At 45.7% G+C, this 21,623-nt stretch overlaps 1 protein-coding gene across 2 annotated transcripts in view; it reads right to left on the reverse strand.

Moving 5' to 3' along the window:
• Positions 1-4,341: 4,341 nt before the first annotated feature.
• Positions 4,342-21,623, reverse strand: part of CACHD1 (cache domain containing 1) — a 219,910-nt gene continuing 202,628 nt past the window's right edge. The window contains exons 23-27 of one of the 2 annotated variants that reach the window (XM_003784248.3): positions 20,223-20,374; positions 18,646-18,807; positions 17,443-17,520; positions 16,261-16,362; positions 4,342-6,317 (exon numbers count right to left, since the gene is read on the reverse strand). In XM_003784248.3, coding sequence (XP_003784296.1) covers positions 6,079-6,317; positions 16,261-16,362; positions 17,443-17,520; positions 18,646-18,807; positions 20,223-20,374 — 733 coding nt within the window. In that variant the 3' untranslated portion in view covers positions 4,342-6,078. The remainder of the gene's footprint in view (positions 6,318-16,260; positions 16,363-17,442; positions 17,521-18,645; positions 18,808-20,222; positions 20,375-21,623) is intronic. The other variant, XM_012801646.1, reaches the window with a different exon arrangement.

Consider the following 21,623-nt stretch of genomic DNA (forward strand, 5'->3'; position numbering starts at 1 on the left):
AAAAAAAAAAAAAAAAAAAGCATTTGAATAATTAATTACACATTTAAATTAGCCTGAAGGAATTATTTTTGTTCTCAGATGTGTGTATATGTTGTACATAAACATACAAATATGTTAAAATATAGGCAGAGCTTTTAAACATACACTGCAATTATGTGTTTTAGGAAGTTGTGAGAATTTTTATAGCAGAGATAACATAAAAAAATTCTTAACCCTGTAACATTGTATTAACTGTCAGTACAAAATGCTAAATAAAAAACTGTCATACTAATTGATGAAGCACACACTTGGAGAAGCTGGTTTCATTCACTAGGCAGCACTGCAGCTCATGACTGTGGCTGCCATCAACACTACAAAGTAACGCTGGTGGTGTATTGTGAGTTTTTCAATAGATATCAAGGCCTTTGGAAGCTCAGGGTATGGACACCACAGTGAGGGGTGAGAGGCAGCCTGCCCTTAAGACAGCCTGGGTCCAACTCGAAGAACGCAGCATCCACACGACACGAGCCAGAGGCTCATGGCTGAAGGAGTTGCAGAGACTCAAAGGGGCAGTGCTCACTTTTTAAAAGAAATGGTTGAGAAAGTTGGTTGTGCAGTAACGCATGCTGGTGAGGATGTGGAGAATGGAAATTGGTTCATGGTTGGTGGGGATGTAAATTAGTGTGACCACTATAAAGTGTGGCGGTTCCTCAAAAAACTAAAAATAGAACTGCCATGTGACCCAGCCATCCCACTGCTGGGTGTTTATTCAAAGGAGGGGAACTCAGTATATCTACAAGATCTCTGCACTCAGTGGTTACTGCAGCACTATTCACAGTAGCCAAGGCGTGGAGTCAGCCTACTGTCCTTCTCTGGATGACAGTACAGAAGTTACAGTGTGTGCATGTAATAGAACGCTGTTACATACAACCACAAGAACGAACGAAACCCTGCCCTTTGTGACATGGCTGGAACTGGAGAACTTCTGTTAAGTGAGTTAAGCCAAGCCCAGAAAGACAAATCTTGCATGTTCTCACTCACATGTGAGAGCTAAATATTAAAACCGTTTATCTTCTGGAGACAGAGAGTAGAATGACGGTTGCCAGAAGCTGGAAAGGGCGGTGGGAAGGGGCAATAAAGGGGGATGGTTAATGGGCACAAAAATGTAGTTAGATACAGTGAGCAATAGTTGATAGCACAAGTGACTACTGTCAACAGTAAGTTGAGGGGGGACTTTAAAATAACTACAGGAGAGGATTTGAATAGTCCTCACCCTCTTTCCCAAACTGGCCTGTCCTGTCTCCTCCAACAAAGAGATGCCAGTACTGACTCTCAGGACAGGACCCTTTCTCACCACTCTCCATAACCAACCCAGCAGCGCTGTTTTTGCTTCTGAAGTCCATTTCCCACTGTCCACTTTACTCCATCATGACTGACACAACCCTGCATTTATACAATCCCTGTGATGCTTTTCTGTCTATATTTTCAATTTTTGCTGCCCTACAATGCCTTTCAGCTCAGAATGATCTTTTGAAAATGCAGACGGCCTTCCTCTCCCTCCCTTTCTAGAAGATCCTGTCACCTTCCCAATTCATAATACCCCTTTCTCGGCACAGCAGAAGGGGCCCATTTTCCTGCCTCTCATTCTCATCACACCTTTGTTTCCTAGCTCGGCCTCTGCCTGACATATGAGCTGACCCATGGTCCCCTTGACTGAAGGGTTTTCTCACTCTTCAAAGTGGGTTCTATGCTGTCCTTGCAGAGGCTTTGTGTGAGTATCAGGGCTGAAGCAGACCCCTTCCCTGACCACGGCCTGCTTCACCTGTCACCCCTCTTTTGCCATCCCAGCCAGTAGCCCTGTGTAAAACCATCCCTTTATACCGTGTTTGCTTGTTTGATGTTTGTACTAACGCTGTCAAATGCAGGCATTAACAGGCAACGCAATAGGACTTTTAATTCCCTCTGGAGAGCAGAAAGCAGAGGTGGGGTGGGAGTCAAGCTGGTCAGGGTGGCAGTTTGCAGTGTCCAGTCCTGCTCTTTCATTCTTTCACACTACCGTGTCCTCCTCAGGCTGCTGACGTTAGTGAGAGCAGATGGCAGCCAGTGGGACGGCTGTCACCTGCTGACTTACACTTACTGGGAGACAAGATGTCTCTGCAACTGGTGTCCTCCAGTCAGACTAGGCCAATTGGCCACAAGTCCCCTGACTGTCACCAGGGAGAATGCTTTATGCTGGCTCCAGTGAGTCTTAGTTTGTGACCAAGTAAGGGGGATGAGTTTATTATGCTTGTCATGAGACTAATAAAAATTTAACCCCAGGGCTGAAGTCATCTAGTGAAATCTGTCCACAGCACTTTGTGGAGGAGGAGCGGGACCCAGTCTGCAGATGGCTGTCACCCACTCACATGTCTGGATGCACAGGAAGGGGTCGTGTGGGGCCCTGTCGGTCTTATCCTTCTTGCTTTGCCTCCTCAGCCAGAAAACAGCTTACTGAGAGCTGCCAGCAACAGAGCGCTGTGGGGTGGAGGGCAGGACTTTGGGCACATATTCTCCACTTGGGGTACTGCCTGTGGCGCGGCAAAGGAGGATTCAGATACAACCATGGTTGGTACCTCTCCAAAGCCCAGCCCTATCCAACAAAATCTCATCCCCTAGTATTGCTCTTAATAGGGATAATTTAGTTTCCTCCTTAAGGAGAGGGAGCAATAACTAACAAAAAATGAGAAACACTAAATAAAAGGATGAGGACACACCCTTAAAACAATGTAGGACTGATGGGGGAGAGTGAAGGAAACCAGGGAAATCTCAGAATTTCAATGGCTACTGAAAAGGCCATCCCAGATAGTTACGAGTAACAGATCCCGAAATACCCAGTGTCCTTCAGCTGGGCCCAGTGGTGTGCACTGCAGGCCTAGTTACTCAGGAGGCCAGCTTGAGCCCAGGAGATTCAGGCTACAGTGAGCTATGACCAGGCTACTACACACCAGCCTTAGTGACAGAGTGAGACCTCATCTGGGGGGAAAAAAAGAAATCTTTCTTTCAACTTATTCTCTTTAACTTCATGCCTGTAATCTTCTAGCACTCTGGGATGCTTGAGGCACGAGGATTCCCTTGAGCTCAGGAGTTGGAGATCAGCCTGAATAAGAGACCCCATCTCTACTAAAAATAGAAAAATAAGCCGGGTGTTGTGGTGGGCACCTGTAATCCCAGCTATACAGGAGGCTGAGGCAGGATGATCACTTGAGCCCAAGAGTTTGAGGTAGCTGTGAGCTATGATGCCACAGCACTCTATCTGGGGTAACAGACTCGGCCTCAGGAAAAAATCATGAATATGGCATTATATCTGGAACAGGAAAATCATCATTCATCTTTTAAAACAGACCAAAAGAAACATAGATGAGACTGGGGCTGGTATGTTTTAAGAACACAGTTATTGTACTAGATACATGTTTAAAAAACATATAATCGTTAGTGCAGTCACTACAGTGGGGAAATGCACTGGTGTGATATTCCAGTCACTCTGAGGGGAGAAACAGATTTACACTGCCTACGTTTCAAATACATATATTATTAATAATAAGGGCTAATTATTTGAATTAAATCAGAAAGTAGAGGAAAAGACATTCCAATTCAGTTTTCAACACTTCTGAAGTACATCTATCTGAAAAGCAGAAGAGGGCCAAGAGGGCTGCTGTGAGTCTGTTTTATTCGGGCCACAGAACGGGAAACTTCCAGGTACATGAAGGGATTGCTCTCAGTCCTTGCTGCTCACTGACACCAACAAGCAAGGTTGGCTACAGGCTACAGGCTATAGACGGCTTGGGTGAGTGAGCAGGCTTTGATAGGACCTGTCCAGAGTTCAGGGAAGACATCTTTAACAAACAAAGGTACCTCACCTTGAGAAAGTTTCCAAAAATACATTTTTCCTTTTAAACAGCAGTAACAAATGTTCAAACAACATTATATGAAATGTTTGGAGGCAACTCAGAAGATCAAAAATTCAACCAAAACTTCACAAATCTATATGCCTACAATATCTTTCACAACATCTTTAAAACTCAATGAGGGTTTTTGTTCAGGTATAAGCATTTAATTACTTTCCCAGAAAGTTCAGGATAAGAGTCTTCGCAAAAGACACAAAATGCTTTTGTTATTGAGTAGACGGTACATATTGATTACATTTTTAAGCTCTATGTCTAGTGATTTCTTTTATTGAAAACAAGTTTCTACTCCACCTCTCTCCTTAAGCAAGAAGCTAGTTTCATAACATAGGGGTTCACAACTATAGGGAAAAATAGTGTCCCCTGGGGAAGGTGAATTTTCTGGGAAGACAGGAAACTCATTCAATCAATCCCTTCAGTAGTCAGAGAATAACCATTTATTTATTTTTAATGATGTAGATTTGGAAGGGGGAGCTATATTCTAGACAGTTTTAAGAGTTTGCTTTCTCTTTTATTATATCCTTAAGACTCTTTGCATGTCTGAGATGGGCAGGAAACCCCTGACACTGACCGTCATGCTAGAAGACCCACTCTCAGGTCAGCAGGTTCCTCTTGAGGTCGCAGGGTGAGCATCACTTGCTTTGAGACAGAAGTGGCATGGGGACAGTCACTGTGGCCAGCAGGATGGTCTGACCAATATAGTTTATTTTAGGAGACTGTAGTTTTATAAACAGCATGAAGGGGTTTCCTGATTGCACATAGATACTTTCTGTGCAGCTGAAGAACCAATTTTTTTTTACATTGTATCATAATATCCTATCATTAAAACATTATTTAGTGAATTTTTTTCCAACTACATATGAGCAGACATTTACCACACGCATGGTGCAAGAATGTCTTTAAAACATATTTGAATCACAAAATTTGGATCTAAAATATGTCACTGTAATTAGAACACTACTTTAAACTACAATGATCCATGTCATAGTAGCCAGATTGGATGATCCCCTGTATAAATCACAAAAGAGTTTGGTGAATAACTTCTCGGATAACTGGCAGCAGCTTTTAACTATGATTTCAAAAGAAATCTTTAAGAATCAAACTTTCACAATTAAAAAGCTTCCCTTATATGTTCAAAGTTCTCAGAGTCAAAATGGGACATTTAAAAATGTATAGTCTTTAAAACAAGGAAAATAAATCCAACCCTCCTTTAGCTGAAAGGCTGGAGCTGTAATATTTAGGTTTCGTAGAAACCTAAGTATATATAGTATTACATGACAGTGGAAATGAATTACAGAGAAACATAAAATTTCTTTTAAAATGTCTCCGGTTCCTCGGCCCTCCCCCACCTCTGTCAAACAGAGAAAGGGCACCTTGTTACAAAGGAGGGTATCCCGTGAAATGATGTAAACAAATGAGAGAGAAAGATTTCTTCATTTTCCTATTTTGTGGAGTAGGGCAGTGGGATAATAGCAGTTAAATAAGAAAAAGAGCCCCTAATCAAAGAATCACTTTACCACACACAAAACAGCTAGGGGCAACTGCTGAGAGCTTCTCATATGTTTCCTTCCCCCCCCCCCCAAGTTTGAGAATGTTTAAAAGTTCAATAAATAGTAGAAAAATAATCCTTTACTTAGAAATTTTGAGATGCATCATTTTGAGCTCATGTGAGTTCCATACAGCAACTGGTATCCAGGTCTCACGAGGCAACTAAGGGTCAGCCCTGCAACTAAGGGTCAGCCCTGCAGCTCACATCCATCCAGACGGGCCTCGTCCCAGGTGCTGGCTGAGAGGACGTCTCTCTCCAGCTAAGGAGATCTGAATGCTTCTGGCTCCTCAGAACATTCCTCTGGCTCAGCTTCACTCACGGTTCCGCCTGCGTCTGGAGGTTGCCTGCTGTTCTGCCCATCATGTGATGGCAGGTTCATTAATCAGCTCTTTCCCCTCCATTTCAAAACTAGCTTCATTCTTCACAAATGTGATTTTGGTTGTTGTTTCTCTTGTTTCTTAAACATGACAGGCAGGAAATGAGTTAAAACACTCGGGACAAAGCACAAACACAGGGGGTCCCCCTGCTGTGGGCTTTAAGCTGGATCTTTTTTCTTTCCAGAACATTCTGTATCTCCCGTTCCCATCTTCCCGTGGAGGTGAGGGGCTGTTAGCACTCGGCATCAACAGTGTGCACCGTCACGGCCGCCTGTAGGTGGTGGCTGTGGTGGAGAGTGGGGTGGTGCGGCCGGTAGTGGTGGAACTTGTGGCTGAGGAGGGCAGCGGTCTGAGGTGGGGCATCCACGTCCAAGTCCTCGTCGTGGCTCCCCACATCGACACCAGCTGACAGGGGGTCACTGTTGCATGGAGGGTTTTCACTGTCCTCCTGTGGGCTCATGGTGCTGTAACCTATGGAAGGAACAGAACAACACACCGCTGAGAGCCCAGACATGCAGCGAGAGCTCACTCAGAACTTCTTCCACCAGAGAGGGTTCCTACCTTTGGGAGACACAGGTGCAAACATTTGTAGACTTTCTGTAGACTTTCACTTTTCAGTGAAAAGTAATTTATTTATTTATTTATTTATTTATTTTTTTGAGACAGAGCCTCAAGCTGTCCCCCTGGGTAGAGTGCCGTGGCATTACAGCTCACAGCAACCTCCCACTCCTGGGCTCAAGCGAGTCTCCTGCCTCCGTCTCCCAAGCAGCTGGGACCACAGGCGCCCGCCACAACGCCCGGCCATTTTTTTGGTTGCAACCGTCATTGTTGCTTGGCGGGTCCGGGCTGGGGATTCGAACCCGCCACCTTAGGTGTACGTGGCTGGCACCTTAGCCGGTTGAGCCACAGGCGCCGAGCCAAAGTAATTTATTTTTAAAGATAACTAGAGATAACCAGTTTTTATCTCCCTTAAAACAACTATATAATATATAATCAATTTAGATAATTGACAAAGTATGGAGAGGAAAAATAAACAAGAACCCTCACCCCAAATCCCCAAACTGAAAACACAAAATCACTCCACATCCATCATCCACAGATAGCCACCACTGGCATTTGGAGAAGTAGCCTCCTATGCTTCTCCCCAAGATAAGATTGTCTTTTATTAAAGAAATCCAAAAAGTTCACATCCAGCCACCACATGCCCCTCAACGGCCTGCAGGGGTGCCCACTGGCAGATCATGCATGCAAATGTGACCTCAGACCAAAAGGAGCCAGAGACCAAATGGAAAGAATACAGTGTAATTTACAGGTCAGCTCCTGAAATTGGCAGAGGCAACAAGTGTTTATTAGTTTATCCTTTGCAGACTGAGTCTTGTGTCAAAAAAAGATGAACAAATGGGTTCTGTGAATGATGAATTCCCTGTGAAACTTTGAAAAGGCGGACCGTTGGGAAATTAGGGATTGTGTCCTTTGCTATTGGAAATGTGGTTAGATGATTAATATATTCAAGAAAAAACCAAACTAAAACAAAAATAGATGCAGCTTTAAAAATAAGATACGAAAGGGATTCTAGTCAGTTATAGGGTGTCAGGGAAATTTGGGCTTCAAAATGCTGGAATGTGATGCCAGAATGACAACAAGGAACTGTCACCACCACCTGCCCCCGAGCAGGTGACTGTTAGGGAACTCTTGTGTATCAGTGACACGTGTATTCTAGTTCCCACTTTATTAGTGATGATCAGAGAGGTTAAAGAACTTTTCCAAAGTCTTCATACCTAATGAAAACTAACTCCACATATACCCATAGCAACTCGCAAAGGAACTAACTATTCCCTGTGCAAGCTGGCTCACTGTATTTAAAGATTAATTTCTCTTGGTATTCTAAGTAATACATGTTGCAAAGGAAAATGCCCTCGTTGATCAAAGAATTCCATTCCAAGAACTCTGGCATGTTTTTAAATATTGCAAAGATATTCTTTAAATGTTGCAAAGTGACAGCTCATTATTATTTCTGCTGCATCTCCAGTTAGCAGCCAGCAGCACTTGCTGTGGGCTGTGCTGCTCACACTGCTGGCTGCAAAATTGATGTGCTTGCACATAGCCAAGCAGGGGTAGTTCTGTGGTTGCAGTTGTATGCTCTATGCAAAGATGAGAAAGGTAATTCTCTGTCCTCAATGAAATACCTTTGGATGATAGAATTATTTGTTAGTCTGATTCACAAATATGTGTGGATCACCTATTATGTACAGGTCACTGTGGCAGGTGCTGGAGGTAACACAAAGATGGAAACCTGGTCCCTGCAAAAGGCTGTGAAAGCTGGTGTTCGAGAAATGGAACAAGCACGAGCACAGGCCATTCAATTATTTATTGGAGGTTACTAGGCGCTGCAGGGGCAGGTGTGGAAACAGCAGTAAGAGGCATTTTCTTTCCTTAATAACTGTACAACTGAGCAGGACACAGATGTTCACAAAGTGTGTCTTCCTTTAATGCAGATAACAGTAAATGCTGTGATTGAGATGTAAGTGAGACCTAGAAGAGGGAATACTAACTCTGGCTGGGAGAATGAGGAAGCTTCACAGAAAAGTCCATATTTAAGATGAGCTTAGGGAGGCGAACGAGCATTTGATGAGTGCATGTGAACAAAGAAGCAGGGTGAACACAGCCACAGGGGCATGGCAATGAACCTGTTCCTGTGGCACGTGGCCTGGACAAGTGCTAGTAGGTAACTGGGGAATAGGGCAGGTGGAAGGTGGGAAGGAGAGTTCAAATCAAACCATAAAGCTTGTGCTGAAGGGTAGAAAATGGAGAGATAACATAACATTCTCAACAGATCAAAAATAGCATGAAGCTTTCTTACTCAGAGAGTTCTAGTGGCAGCTGGGAGGGTGAGTGAAAGGAAATGGGAGCAGTTAGGAGGATTTTGCAATATTCCAGATGAGAGATGATGAATTAAAACCAGCACAGTGAGGCTGGGTGTGGAGACCATGCCAGTGATCCCAGCACTAAGGGAGGTGAGGCAGGCAGATCACTTGAGTTCAGGAGTTTGAGAGAGACCAGCCTAAGCAAGAGAAAGATCCCATCTCTACTAAAAATAGAAAAACTAGCTGGATGTTGTAGAGGGCACTTGTAGCCCCAGCTACTTAGGACATTGAGGCAGGAGGAGCACTTGTACTCAGGAGTTTGAGGTTGCTGTGAGCTGTGACGCCGTGGCACTCTACCCAGGGCAACAAAGTAAGACTCTGTCTCAAAAAAAAAATAAATAAAAATAAAACAAGCAGTATCAGACTGGACAGATTTAAGTGCTATTACAGAGAGAGAGAAAGGACAGCAGTTGGTGAACCAGCAGGTGTAGGTGGTTATAGGAGGTGAGGGCTAGTTAAAGATGGCAACTTCAAGTCAGGCTGATGAGAGAGGGTGACACAGATGCCCTGAGTCTCAGGAAGGAAAACAAACTCTGTTTTTACTCATTTTGATTTAGAGAGTCTGGGGGTCACACAGGTTGAGCTATTTGGCCAGAAAGTTGGAGGTGTCATCTGAGATTCAGGACAGGAGAGGGAAGCTCGCTGACATTTCTGTGGTGGCTGGTGCCTCTTGGTGCCAGTGCAGGCTGGAGGCAGAGCAGGAGGGTGAGGGGCCCCAGCCTGGTAGTCACAGTCAGGGGTGAGAGGCACCCTTGTGCTCGAATGGGCTCATTGAAAGGAATTCCACAGCCACTGGATTGGCCAGCAGGTGGCCCTGAAGGGAAAGGTGCTCACCAGGTGGAGAGAGGCTACAAAGGCACTTCTGTACGTTCAAAGGCTTGGGACTGGGGAAGGGAAGACCTGGTTTGGGCAGGGCTTGTGGGAGCCTAAGATCAGCTGGAGAAGGCTGGTCAATCAGCGGTAGGCACAGTGGCCACACCTATAGTCCCAGTGCTTTAGAAGGTAGAGGCAAGAATGAGGATGCTGTGAGCTGTGACGATGCCACTGCACTCCAGCCTGGGCGACACAGCAAAATCCTGTCTCAAAAACAAATAAGAAACCAAACCAAACCAGCCCCCCAAACAGAAGGTGGCCAGAGCTATGAGGTAGGAATAATGGCAGTGGTGGCAGGTGGGTGGTGATGAGGAGGTTAGTGATCTCAGAAGGTGAGATCAGAAGCTCAGGACAGAAGGCAAGGGTATGGGCCTCAAGGCTGCAGAAGGACCTGCAGTGGACAGCTGCCTGGTCCGGAAGTGGATCTAGCAGTTGCTTCAAGACACTGTTCAGAGAGTGGGCTGGTAAAGATGCCTGGGAGGCTGCCAGCCTGGGACAAGGTTGCATTTTCTGGGTTCAGAGCTTGGGGAAACAGTGATGCCTTTCCCAAGATTACGAGACCAGGTTCAGAGCTTGGGGAAACAGTGATGCCTTTCCCAAGATTACGAGACCAGGAGCCAGAACAAGTTTCTCAGTGGTGACAGTGCTAAGTCTAGAACATGAGCCTGGACACCAGGCTCCACATCACCAGGCGCTGTGTGTGAGCCACGTTCTGCTGTATGTGCAAAGGATGAAAGTAGAAACAGGATTTTAGCAAAATCCGTGTTTGTGTTGATTATTCAGATACCTCCTGGACAGTTTCCCATCTCTGCTCATTTAAAAGCACCCACACTAACAACTCACATCATCATGAGGTATTAAGAAGATCGTGGTGACCCTTGTGCTTGGTCAGCTCAGGGCCCACTTCCCTCACGTTATGAAGGTTTCTGACATCTTCCCAACCCTTGCCTCGCCCGCTGGCCTGCAGAACGGCTGGTGCCCTTCTGCATATATCTCTATCTTAGATTCTGCACTACCACAATAAAAACAAGGCCATGTGTCCACTAGCAAATTCTTTCATAAAGCACAGGCATGTGTTTATGGTCTGGCATTTAACATAGCACATCACACAAAGCAGGCACTTACAGACAAAAGCAACACCTCCCACATGCTAGGTTCCCAAAGCAAGCGCACCAGTGATTTGTTTTTTGTTTGTTTTTTAGTTATCTGTGGCTTTGCTTGGCATGACATTCACTAGTCTCACCTAATAAGACATTCTGGGACTCACTGGTCCCTGTCAGGCATCTGACTGAAGCAAGGGTGCTCTGAAGCCGGCTGGCACAGGTCCTGGCCCACCCCAGGGAGGTTGCAGAGGTAGTGCAGGTACCTGTGAGGACTATGTGGCAGGGGGTCCCCCTTCTTACTGATTTCTAAGGAGACTCCAGCATAGGCCCTTTCAGAGTGAAGCCCTCACAGTGAACCCATTCCATTTAATTTTCTCACTATGATACTCTGTAATTTCCTCTTATTTCAATAATTAATGAAAGCAAGTTGTGGAGAGGCAGGAGAGAGCAACACATTTCCTCATCTAACAAACTGTTTACCCAGTGTCAGGCGATCCTGCTGTGCCGAGAGCAGGGAGGAGTTCAGAGATGGGCCCTGACTGTGAGCACAAAGGCACCTGCAAACACACCCAAAGGGAAAGTGTCTACACTCTCCAAAGCAGGGGTCCTCAAACTTTTCAAACAGGGGGCCAGTTCACTGTCCCTCAGACCGCTGGAGGGCTGGACTGCTGGACTGCGGACCCTGGGATTAGTCAGCTGCTAAGCAGGACAGGCAACGGCGGCAAAAACACCTGGCGGGCGGATAAATGTCCTCTGCAGGCTGCATGTGGCCCCCAGGCTGTAGTGTGAGGATGCCTGCTCCAAAACCTAAGGCACCAAAGTGTCTGCAGAGATGGCCTCAAGCAGGAGGCAGCCTTCAGGAAGAGGCCGGGTGTCAATAAAGAACAGAAGGGCTAAGATGAGGTCTCTGCTCCACACTCCAGCAACCTGTTTACCTGACAGTTCCTAAGACCCCCCACTGTGAGGACACCAGGCCCCTGGGACTCTCCCCACCTCGTGGCCACAGATGGGAACTGCAGGAAGCTCCCTGCATGGCACAGAAAGTGGTCTCATGTCCACCTACCTGGTTTCCAATCAGGTTTTCAAGGTTTTCCCTTTCAAGTATTTTGAAATTTGCCAAAAACTGGGGGAAAATTCTCCTTTTGAAAGGAAAAAAGGTTGCTTAATATATATTTTCACTGCTTAATAAGATAGTGACCAAAATATGAATTTGTAAGGAGCAAGTACATAGTATATATTTGGCATATTTTAACTTAAAAATAAGCCAGTAGATGATTAGACAGAACGTGATATTTTTAAGAGAACTAATGAACAAAGCAGATACATGATTAAAAGCACCTGTAGATGGTAACTGTTTCTAACCTCTACTAGTCATAACAGCTTGCTGAAAAATACTCATTCTAAGTGGGCTTAGAATACTGATCAAAATGATTCTATTGTGAGAAACACTAAATTTGGGTAGGTTTTCTTTCGCAATACAAAATTAAAATTAGATTCCTTTGAAATACAAAACTCTGGCCAGGCTTGGTGGCTTATGCCTGTAATCCCACAGCTTTGGGAGGCTAAGGAGGGAGGATCACTTGAGACCAGAAGTTGGAGGATGCAGTGAGCTATGATCATACCACTACATTCCAGTCTTGGTGATAGAACATGATCCTGGCTCAAAACAAAACAAATTAAAAAAAGAAGAAGAAAAGAAACAAAAACTCTTTCGGTCATACACATTATTAATATTTCTAAGTAAAAACACAGCCTGAAGTTTCCAAGATTAGCTTGGAACTAACAACATTCAGTTTTAATTCTAGGAACATCATAGCTATGTACCACACCACAGAAGTGGGGAGTGCTCAGTGTTTTCTTTAATGTGCCATACCCAAGGAGTGCACAGCAATGTGCTTGTGGGCTGGCATAGAACCACAGCACCATGATCCCACCAGTCAGCACCACACACTGCCATGGGGTCTTCACAATTTATCTGCAGACAAGACCAACTGTTCTCTTTCTTCTTTGTTCCACTCCTTTCAGGAAGCTGTCACATTCTACCTGTTATCAGTCTTATGAACACATGGATTCAATTCCAGTTTCCTCTTAATCATAAATTCCTTTGGGGGAAGGTGGACATGTAGGTAGAGAGGTGATCCTGAGCTCCAAGTAAGTCATTTTGCTTAATCTTCATAATGATTTTACCAGGCAGGAATTTCTAATCCTACTTTGAAGTATTGGAAAACTGAGGTCCAAAGTAGCTTGCTTAGGTCTCAATAGATTTAGGAGAAAAAGGGAGGGGGGAGTGGGATTCAAAGTGAGCTGGACTTGACTCCATCTCCTTAGCTCTCCCTGGTGGTACCTGCCTTGCGGCAAGGACAAGTCTGCCATCTCTGACTTCCTCCTTGGTACTTAGCATGAGCTTAGTCATGCATCACTCAAGGATAGAGACAGTCTGAGAAAAGCACCTTTTGGTGATCAGGTCATTGTGCGAACACTGTTGTGCTCCAGCCTGGGGCTGACTGCCCTGGACACAGACCTGCATAGTGCGCAGAACGCCGCAGGTGGCCGTGACACAGTGGCGAGTATGTGTCTAAACACATCTCAACAAAGAAAAGGCACCGTTCAAAATTAATTAATTTTGACCAAAGTACATTACTTAAACATTAATTTTCAATTCAACTTGCTAATATGTTGTTTAGGATATTGCATCCTCATTTATAAGTGACATATGTTTGTAATTTCCTCTTTATAATAATATATTTTTTCCAATTTTAGTATCAGGTGTATCCAGATTAAGTAGAATGATTTTGAAGTATTTCTTCTTTTTCTATTGTCTATAAGATTTGGCATGATCTGTTTTTTGAAATTATCTTTTGCTATAAATATTATTTATCTATTTTTTGAGGCTTTGGAAAAAAAATATAAGAAGTTAACTGATGACTCCATACTGAACCTCAGAGTCAAAGCATTCTATAATAGACATACTCTTATTTGACAATGTGAATGTTACTTTCTTTGCATTATTATTATTGCTTAATATTTCGATGCAGCAATCATTTGATTGCTTTTCTGAACGTATTTATCTTCATTCGTTCTTTACGAGGTTTTTGTTTCTAGTCCTAATCTTAAACATTGTTATTGTTATAAAAAAAAAAAGAAAAGGCACAGTGAAAACACAGTACAAAGGGTTAATAAGGAGGGGCAGTGCCTGTGGCTCAAATGAGTAAGGCGCTGGCCCCATATGCTGGAGGTGGTGGGTTCAAACCCAGCCCCGGCCAAAAAAAAAAAGGTTAACAAGCAGAACACCTGTGTGGGACACTCGTCGTGAGTGGAAGTTGCTCTGGGTGGTCAGTGAGTGAGGCTGAGGGCAACACCACACACCACTGATGCAGTTAAACACTGTACACTTTGGTTGCACTAAATTTACAAACACATTTTTTTTCTATTTTCAATAATGTATTAATCCTAGCTAACTTTTTTACTTTAAAGACTTTTTAATTTTTTGACTCTTTAACAGCACTTAGCTGAAAATGCAGACGTGCTGCACAATTATACAGAAATGTTTTCTTTCATCACACCCTTATTTTATAAGCTTTTTCCTATTTAAAAACAATTTTCATTTTTAGTCTTTAAACTTTTTAGTTGAAAACTAAGACAGGCACCCACATTAGCCTAGACCTGCACAGGGTCAGAATTGTCGGGACATCACTGGGTGACAGATGTTTCTCAGCTCTGCTAAGCTCTTGTGGGTCCCTGCTGCCTATGTGAAGCTCAGCTACTTGGTGCATGAGGGGACAAGGCAGGAGCCCAGTACGTCCAAACAGGAGAAGGCAGAGATAAGCAAGGAACGTGTTCACAAAACAATTATATTTCCTCACTCAAGGCGCACAGCTTTGCCTCTAGGCATCCCAGGGACGTCAACTTGAAGTGACCCGTGCACATGTTCAAGGGCTGACAACACGCAGTTAAACCCTGTGCATCAGAGGACACACCTGCAGTGTGTCTCACCTCACTGCTTCCACTGCTCCTGGAGCTGCATTCTGTCTGCACAAAAACTATTTTTCATTCCTTGGGGATAACAGGGATCCAATTATTGTGAAAAATGAAAGAAACCAAGCCCTTAGCTGGCACTGTGGCTCCAGACACACAGCGCCGTTCCTTCCATCGGAGCTTTGGCTTCGTCAGCCACTTTACTAAGACAGTGGGAGAGGCTAATAAACATTGCACATGTCACTCAGAATCCCAATTTGGTACTGGCACAATTTCTATTAGGAGGAGAGGGAAAAAGGATTATTTCTGCTGAATAAGAAATTATTTCTGTTGAACTTTAGTGGCCTCAAATCTGTTTTGCTATTAAAAGAAGACACAGAACTGCCTGGCAGCAGGAATTTATGCAGGTTGAAAGGAATTTAGCAAAAAAGTCAGAAAGTCAAAGAAACTGAAAAATTTAAGTTCAGCTTTGGCTCTCCATGGAAACCCAAAGTTTTTATTTAGTTGGTGGGAACAACGTCACTCAAAGCCCAAAGGAATGATCTCCAATTTATGAAAGAGAGCCCTAGCTTCCCCAGCTCCCACAGGAAGTCTAAATACCCAGCTGCGATGTGAAAGGTTACACCGGGTACATGCAAGATTTTGTCTTTTCAGGAAACGTTGGAAGAAGCTAAGTCAAAAAGGCCTAAATATATCATTTATGCATTAATAAGAGGCCTGATTCTGGGAAGGAAAGTAAAGATTTCTAGAAAATTAAAGACAATCTTTAATTTATTATCTTAAGACAATAAATAGATTCATGAATGATAGGACAAGTCCTGCTACACTTCTGTGGCGCCCAGCAGGGACGTCACATGCTTGGTCACATTTGCTGTTCTTTGTGACAACAGCACCATGGATACCTCGGACAGAAGCAGAAGCTGTCATGAGGAGAAGCGTGAGTCCAGGGGAGAACTGGAAGCCATCACGGGGTCCTTAGCACTTGTGTTCCTAAACTATTCAGCCCAACTGGCCTGAGAACCTTTCAGGTGCATCACGTCACGCATGGCTCTGAGCACCATGTGTCTCTTTGGCTCTAATATCTTTTACCCCTAATTTCTCTTTAACCATCCCTCCAGGCCCACTGCAAATGTCACTTCTTTGGTAAAACCACATTTGAGCCTCCCAGACAAGGAAGGCCAGAGGTCAGAGCTGAGGATGCAAGAGGACGGCAGACCCCGCCCTGCCCAACATGCCAGGGAAGCCCTCGCATGCAGATGTCTCGCCCCATGCTGGACAGCGGGCCCTAACAGGATGCCGACTCCACTGAGAACTGTGGGCTAGCGAGCAGCTTCCACTCAGATGACATGAGTCCCTCTCCATAGAGAAACAGATGCAAGTTTGCTTCATGCCCATTGGTCCTCTGACTGTGCCCAAGTGTCGGACACGAGCACAAGTGCTTCGGGGCTCTAAGAGTTTACTGAAACCCAGACCAGGGAAGAGAGAGGGAGGCAGGTGTGAGCACTGGCCTACAGCCTCCAGACCAGGAGCTGCCCTTACCGTGGTCACTCTCTGTCCCTGACCGGCCCCAGTAGCGCCGCCTCCGTTCTGGGCTGTGTGCGTGTCGCTCGATGACTGCAGCTATGAACCGCGTGTTGCTGACTGTGGGAAGCCAAGGATAGGCAGTGTCACTGCTGGTCCTGTGTCTCCACTGTTTGAAGCACACGTGCTCTGAGTGGGCTCATTAGTACATGGGGGAGTTCTTCTTTGGAGAGCCAGAAAAGTAATTTAAAAAAAATTCTGAGTATTATGCCAGGCAGGGTGGCTCACACTTTAATCCTAGCACTTTGGGAGGCTCAGGCCAGAGGATCCCTTGAGCTCAGGAGTTTGAGACCAGTCTGAGAAAGACTATCTCTACTAAAAATAGAAAAATTAGCCAGGTGTTGTGGCAGACCCTTGTATTCCCAGCTATTGGGGAGGCTGAGGCAGGAGGATCACTTGAGCCCAGGAGTTTGAGGTTGCTATGAGCTATGATATCAGAGCACTCTACCCAGGAAGACAGAGTAAAACTCTCTCTTAAAAAAAAAAAATCTGAGTATTAGGGGAGCTGATTTCAGAACGGGTGCAGTGAGAGGTGCTCAGTTATATCCAGAAGCTGTGCTCTAGGCAGCTGGAGGTCAGGATAGCTCAATATTACTGGAGCTCTCATTTAATAAAGAAATGTTCTTCCTTCCAACCCAATGTTATAGATATTTAAGGGATTAAAAATGCATACCTGAACTTCTCTTTCTAAAATACTATGTTGGGGCTCAGTGCCTGCAGCTCAAGTGCCTAGGGTGCCAGCCACATACACTGGAGCTGGCAGGTTCAAGCCCAGCCTGGACCTGCCAAACAACAATGATAGCTGCAACCAAAAAAATAGCTGGGCATTGTGGAGGGCGCCTGTAGTCCCAGCTACTTGGGAAGCTGAGGCAAGAGAATTACTTAAGCCCAAGAGTTGGAGGTTGCTGTGAACTGTGATACCACAGCATTCTACCCTGGGCAGGATAGTGAGACTTTGTCTCAAAAAAACCCAAAACAAAACAAACAAAAAAACTATGTTGGAATGTAATGAGGAAGAGAAAAAAAACACCCGCCGTGTCAAAGCATACTGAATTTTAATACAAGCCAAAAGGCCGTGGGGAAGAACATGTGTTTGGATGGGCCCTGCTGACGTGGCTCGGTGGGCGGCCGGGTACTCACTGATGCCTCTGTCCTCGTGGCCCTCGTCATCCCTTTCATCTCTGTCGTTCTCCAGGTTGGACATACGCACTGACATTTCTACCATCATTAAAAAGAGAGAAACATGACTATTTAATCAAACAAAATCACCCGCTTTCATACCCTGCTGAGTGCTGCAGTGATGGCCGGGTGACAGCATTCCAGGATCCTGTCGTGGAAAGAGCAAACACAGGCCCCCCTTTTCTTAGAGGAGGAGGGGTCAGGAATCCAAAGAGCAGGCAGGGAACAATCAAGGAGGCGCCTGAAACTGATTTCTGAAGGAAGAGGAGGAAAGAAGTTGATTGAGGCCAACAGATATTTAATCCTCCACTGAAGTACAGAACCAGGAAAGGGGTCGAAACTGTGGCCGTGCTGATACAACGGCGTCACAAAAGCTCCTAAAAGGCTAGGGATGAAGGTCATCCTCCCTCTAGTCATACCGGGCCAAGGGGCAAGTATCTTGTGATTATCCCTATACTAAATCAGGCCACATCACCCCACAATCCCCCTTCAGGACTATGGCACAGGGAACAGCCCAATATCAACCTGTCATCACTGCCTGCGAGGGTTAGAGCTGAGTGGCTGGGAAGAAGGACCATCAGCCTCACCTCCACAGAGGCCAGGTGAATAGCCCTGGGCCTGGGGCTTCAAGAAGCATGGGGCTGACCATTAAATGGTTTAGTTCCCACCAGATGAACACATTCCACACTAAAGCTCTCAATTGGAGGCCCTGACTATAGATTAACACTTTGAACTTGGTTTCAATCTCTTATTCTGCTTTAAGAGACTTGATTACGCAAATGGTGCATTTATTCCCACTATGAAAGGTGGCAACACCACCACAGGACATGTTCCTGCTAGCAGTGACCTGGGCATCTCTGATGCAGCCTTGAGGGCTTCCCCACCAGTTGGGAACCCACTCAGTATCCCCAGTTCCCAACTGGTGGTTATAGGGACAGAGGCTGCTGAGAGCCAGTGATGTGAGGAGTGGAGGGTCCAGGGATTTTCTGGGGAACCAGAGAAGACTTGCAGGACGTAGGCACTAAAGAGCCAGGCTTTGGGGACTCCACAGAAGCAGAAAATGTAGCACTGTCCTTCTGTTTCCACAAGGGGCCTTGTTCTTCCCATTCTGAAACAGCCCTAGGGGGCTGCTGCCCCAATTGCTCTGGGATCCACGGGGCTCACCCTGGGCAGCCAGAGGGGACATGTGCTGGTGGCTGCGACGGTGGGTCTGGCGGCGGTAGGCGTACACTGCGAGCACCAGGACCATGATGCAGCCCATGATGCCTCCGGCCACGGGGCCCACGGGGGCGCTTTTGATCATGCTCAGTGTGATCACCTCATCACCTGCAAGGAAGGAACAAAAAGAGGCTCTGTGTTATGATGCCCTGAATGTGGAAGGTGATGGGTGGCAGGGGTGTGTGTGTGGTGGTGGTTGGCAGGAGGAGGAACAGCCCCAGAGTCGGTGGGGATAGAAGCAGCTGCCGAGCTGTGGATCCTCAGAGCCTTGCAGAACTGTGTATGCGCTTGTGTGCAGGCATGTGTGCACATGTCCGCCTGTATATGCACATGTGTGTGCCTGTCTGTGTGCATATATGTGCGTGTGTGTGGGGATTAGGGCTCCATTTAACCCCTGGTTCTCAGATGTTGGCTGGTGGGCTGACAAGAACATATAGGGTGCTGATGGCCAGGGCAAGAGAACAGAGGATGACGCCCACTCAGACCATAGTACGTGCCCAAGAGTCTACAGGGTCCTGGCTCCCTGGAGCGTCTCTTGAAAGACAGAAAAGGTCCCCTAGTACTGAGGCAGGGCCCACATGGTCCTCTTCAGGGGTCACAGGGTCAATCCACCAAGATCGGTGGCACCAGGTCCAAAAAACATGCGTCTGACAGATCAAGTTCCAAAGCTTGTGGATTCCCTTTGAAATGCCATCTCTATGTTACAGATGGGAAGCTCTAAGCAGCATCTATAGTGATTCTTGGAGCTTGGTAACCCCAATGATGCCCTCGTCTGGCTCAGTAGCAAAGTCAGTGCAAAGCCCTTCCTTCCATATGGACTTAACTTCTAGACAGGCTGATATAAGAGATAGCAAAAATCAAGGTATTAGCTAAAGGCTTAAATATTTGAATCAAATACCAGCTAAGAACTAGGAATTGGTGTTAATTTTAGAAAGGCACACACACACACACAAAAAGCCCAGGTATCAGAGCTTTTTGTAGTCTCCTTGGAAATACTTTCAAGGTCTTGGAGACTGACCACAGGGGCATCCTCCCCGTTAGGACCCTTATCCTCCACTCTAGGCTGCCAAGCTGCACGTTGCACTAGGTAGCTCTGGCTTCTGTGGACCCTCAGGTCCTAAATACTGTTTTGTTGCCATCAGACTCCTGCTTTGCAATAAGGTGAGTGAAGACTGCTGCAGGACAAGGTGTGTGTGGTCGCCTGCACATCAACCTTGTGCTCTGAGCACCTCCCCCCACAACCAACATAGCAGAGTTCAGCCACGTGGAAACCAGGCCTGATACTTCTCAGAGCAGACTTTATGGGAATGAGTCCCAGGCCTGCAAAATTTGGCAGGACAGTGGCCACTCACTCTCTCTGCACAGAGTATCTAGCCAGCTCTGCCTTGGTTTTATAACTAAAGACTCCTGGCAAAGGAATCAGGAAAGTTGGGCAGAGGATTATTTATTTTGAGACTTTCTAGTATATGGGTGGGAAAACATATATTCAGGAATCAAATCATTCCGGTTCCCAACAGACATACCTATTGCCCCAATGTCATCTACATAGGGACTTTTGGCTCCCACGATCCCCCCAAAGCACTCCTTCTGGGGTGCACAGTATGGTTTGTCCAGGTGAGTCTTCCCATCACTGTCTACCATGCACCACTCACAGTCCAGCACCCCAAAACAGTCCCTGCAAGAAAGACAGAGCTTAATATCCCAGGAGGCAGTGGGTGGGGCTCGCACTTGATCTTCAGATAGTCCTCAGGTCTCCAACACACACCAGTTTTCTTCCCTTCCAAAAGAATAGCAACTTTTCACCAGGGGAGAACTGTTCTGTGCCTCTCAACAGCTTGGAAGAGAGAGAAATGAAATTATGACACCCACACATCATAGATTAATGGGTGGTTATTCAAAATCATCTTAAAAGATCAAATGGAAATGGCTTCAAGGTTTGTTAGACTTTAGCCTACCATCTCTCAGTGTGTCTTTTTTTTTTTTTTTGAGACAGAGTCTCACTCTATCAACTTGGGTAGAGTACTGTGGAATCAGAGCAACCTCAAACTCTTGAGCTCAAGCGATCCTCCTGCCTCAGCCTCCTGAGTAACTGGGATTACAGTCACCCACCACAATGCCCAAGTAGGTTTTTCTATTTTTAGTGGAAATGGAGTCTGGCTCTTGCTCAGGCTGGTCTTGAACTCCTGAGCTCAAGTGATCCACCCACCTGGGCCTCCCAGAGTGCTGGGATTACAGGTGTGAGCCATCGTGCCCAGCAGTGTGTAATCACTTTTTAAAAGGGGACGGAATTCATAAGAAAGTTTAGAGAATACGAGGCCAGTCATGCAGATCTCCCTACTGCAGGTTTCCGAGCTTTTACTATACTATAGTCTGTGCATTCTGACTCTCTTTTTTCAGGATATAAAAGTATAAGTATTTTATATCAGAGAAAGGGAAGAGAGTTGGGGGAAGAGATGAGAAAGAGAGAGTCGACCGAGAACAGACAGCAGGGAGTGAGAGAGGGAAAATGGGGGGAGGGGGTAGAAAAGGAGAGAGGCGAGGCGTCCCAGAGAAAGGAAGGAAGAATGTACAATGTCAGTGTTTCCCAGACTTAACTGTCCTGGGGTGATGGAATAACAACACCCTGAACTAAAGCAGTCTGATGCCACGTCTTTCCTTTGCTAAATAAAGTGCACACCAATGTAGGGCGGGTTGTCCCTTCTACACACTAACTGCTTAACCAATAGCAACCTGCAGCTGCAATAAACCAGTCACACCCCAACTCAGCCTGCCATAGCCAGTCTCCATAGTCCAAAACACCTGCCCCCACCCAGGAAGTGGGGAGGGAGCAGGGGGCAAGTGGTAAGTAGTTTTTACGTCTCAAAACTACCATGAAGCAGAACTGCTTCCAAAGGAAGGAAAATTAATGAGCTTTGAAAGATCAC

The sequence above is a fragment of the Otolemur garnettii genome, unplaced genomic scaffold (assembly GCF_000181295.1).
Source record: "Otolemur garnettii isolate 467f Iridium unplaced genomic scaffold, OtoGar3 scaffold00010, whole genome shotgun sequence".
Lineage (NCBI taxonomy): Eukaryota > Metazoa > Chordata > Mammalia > Primates > Galagidae > Otolemur > Otolemur garnettii.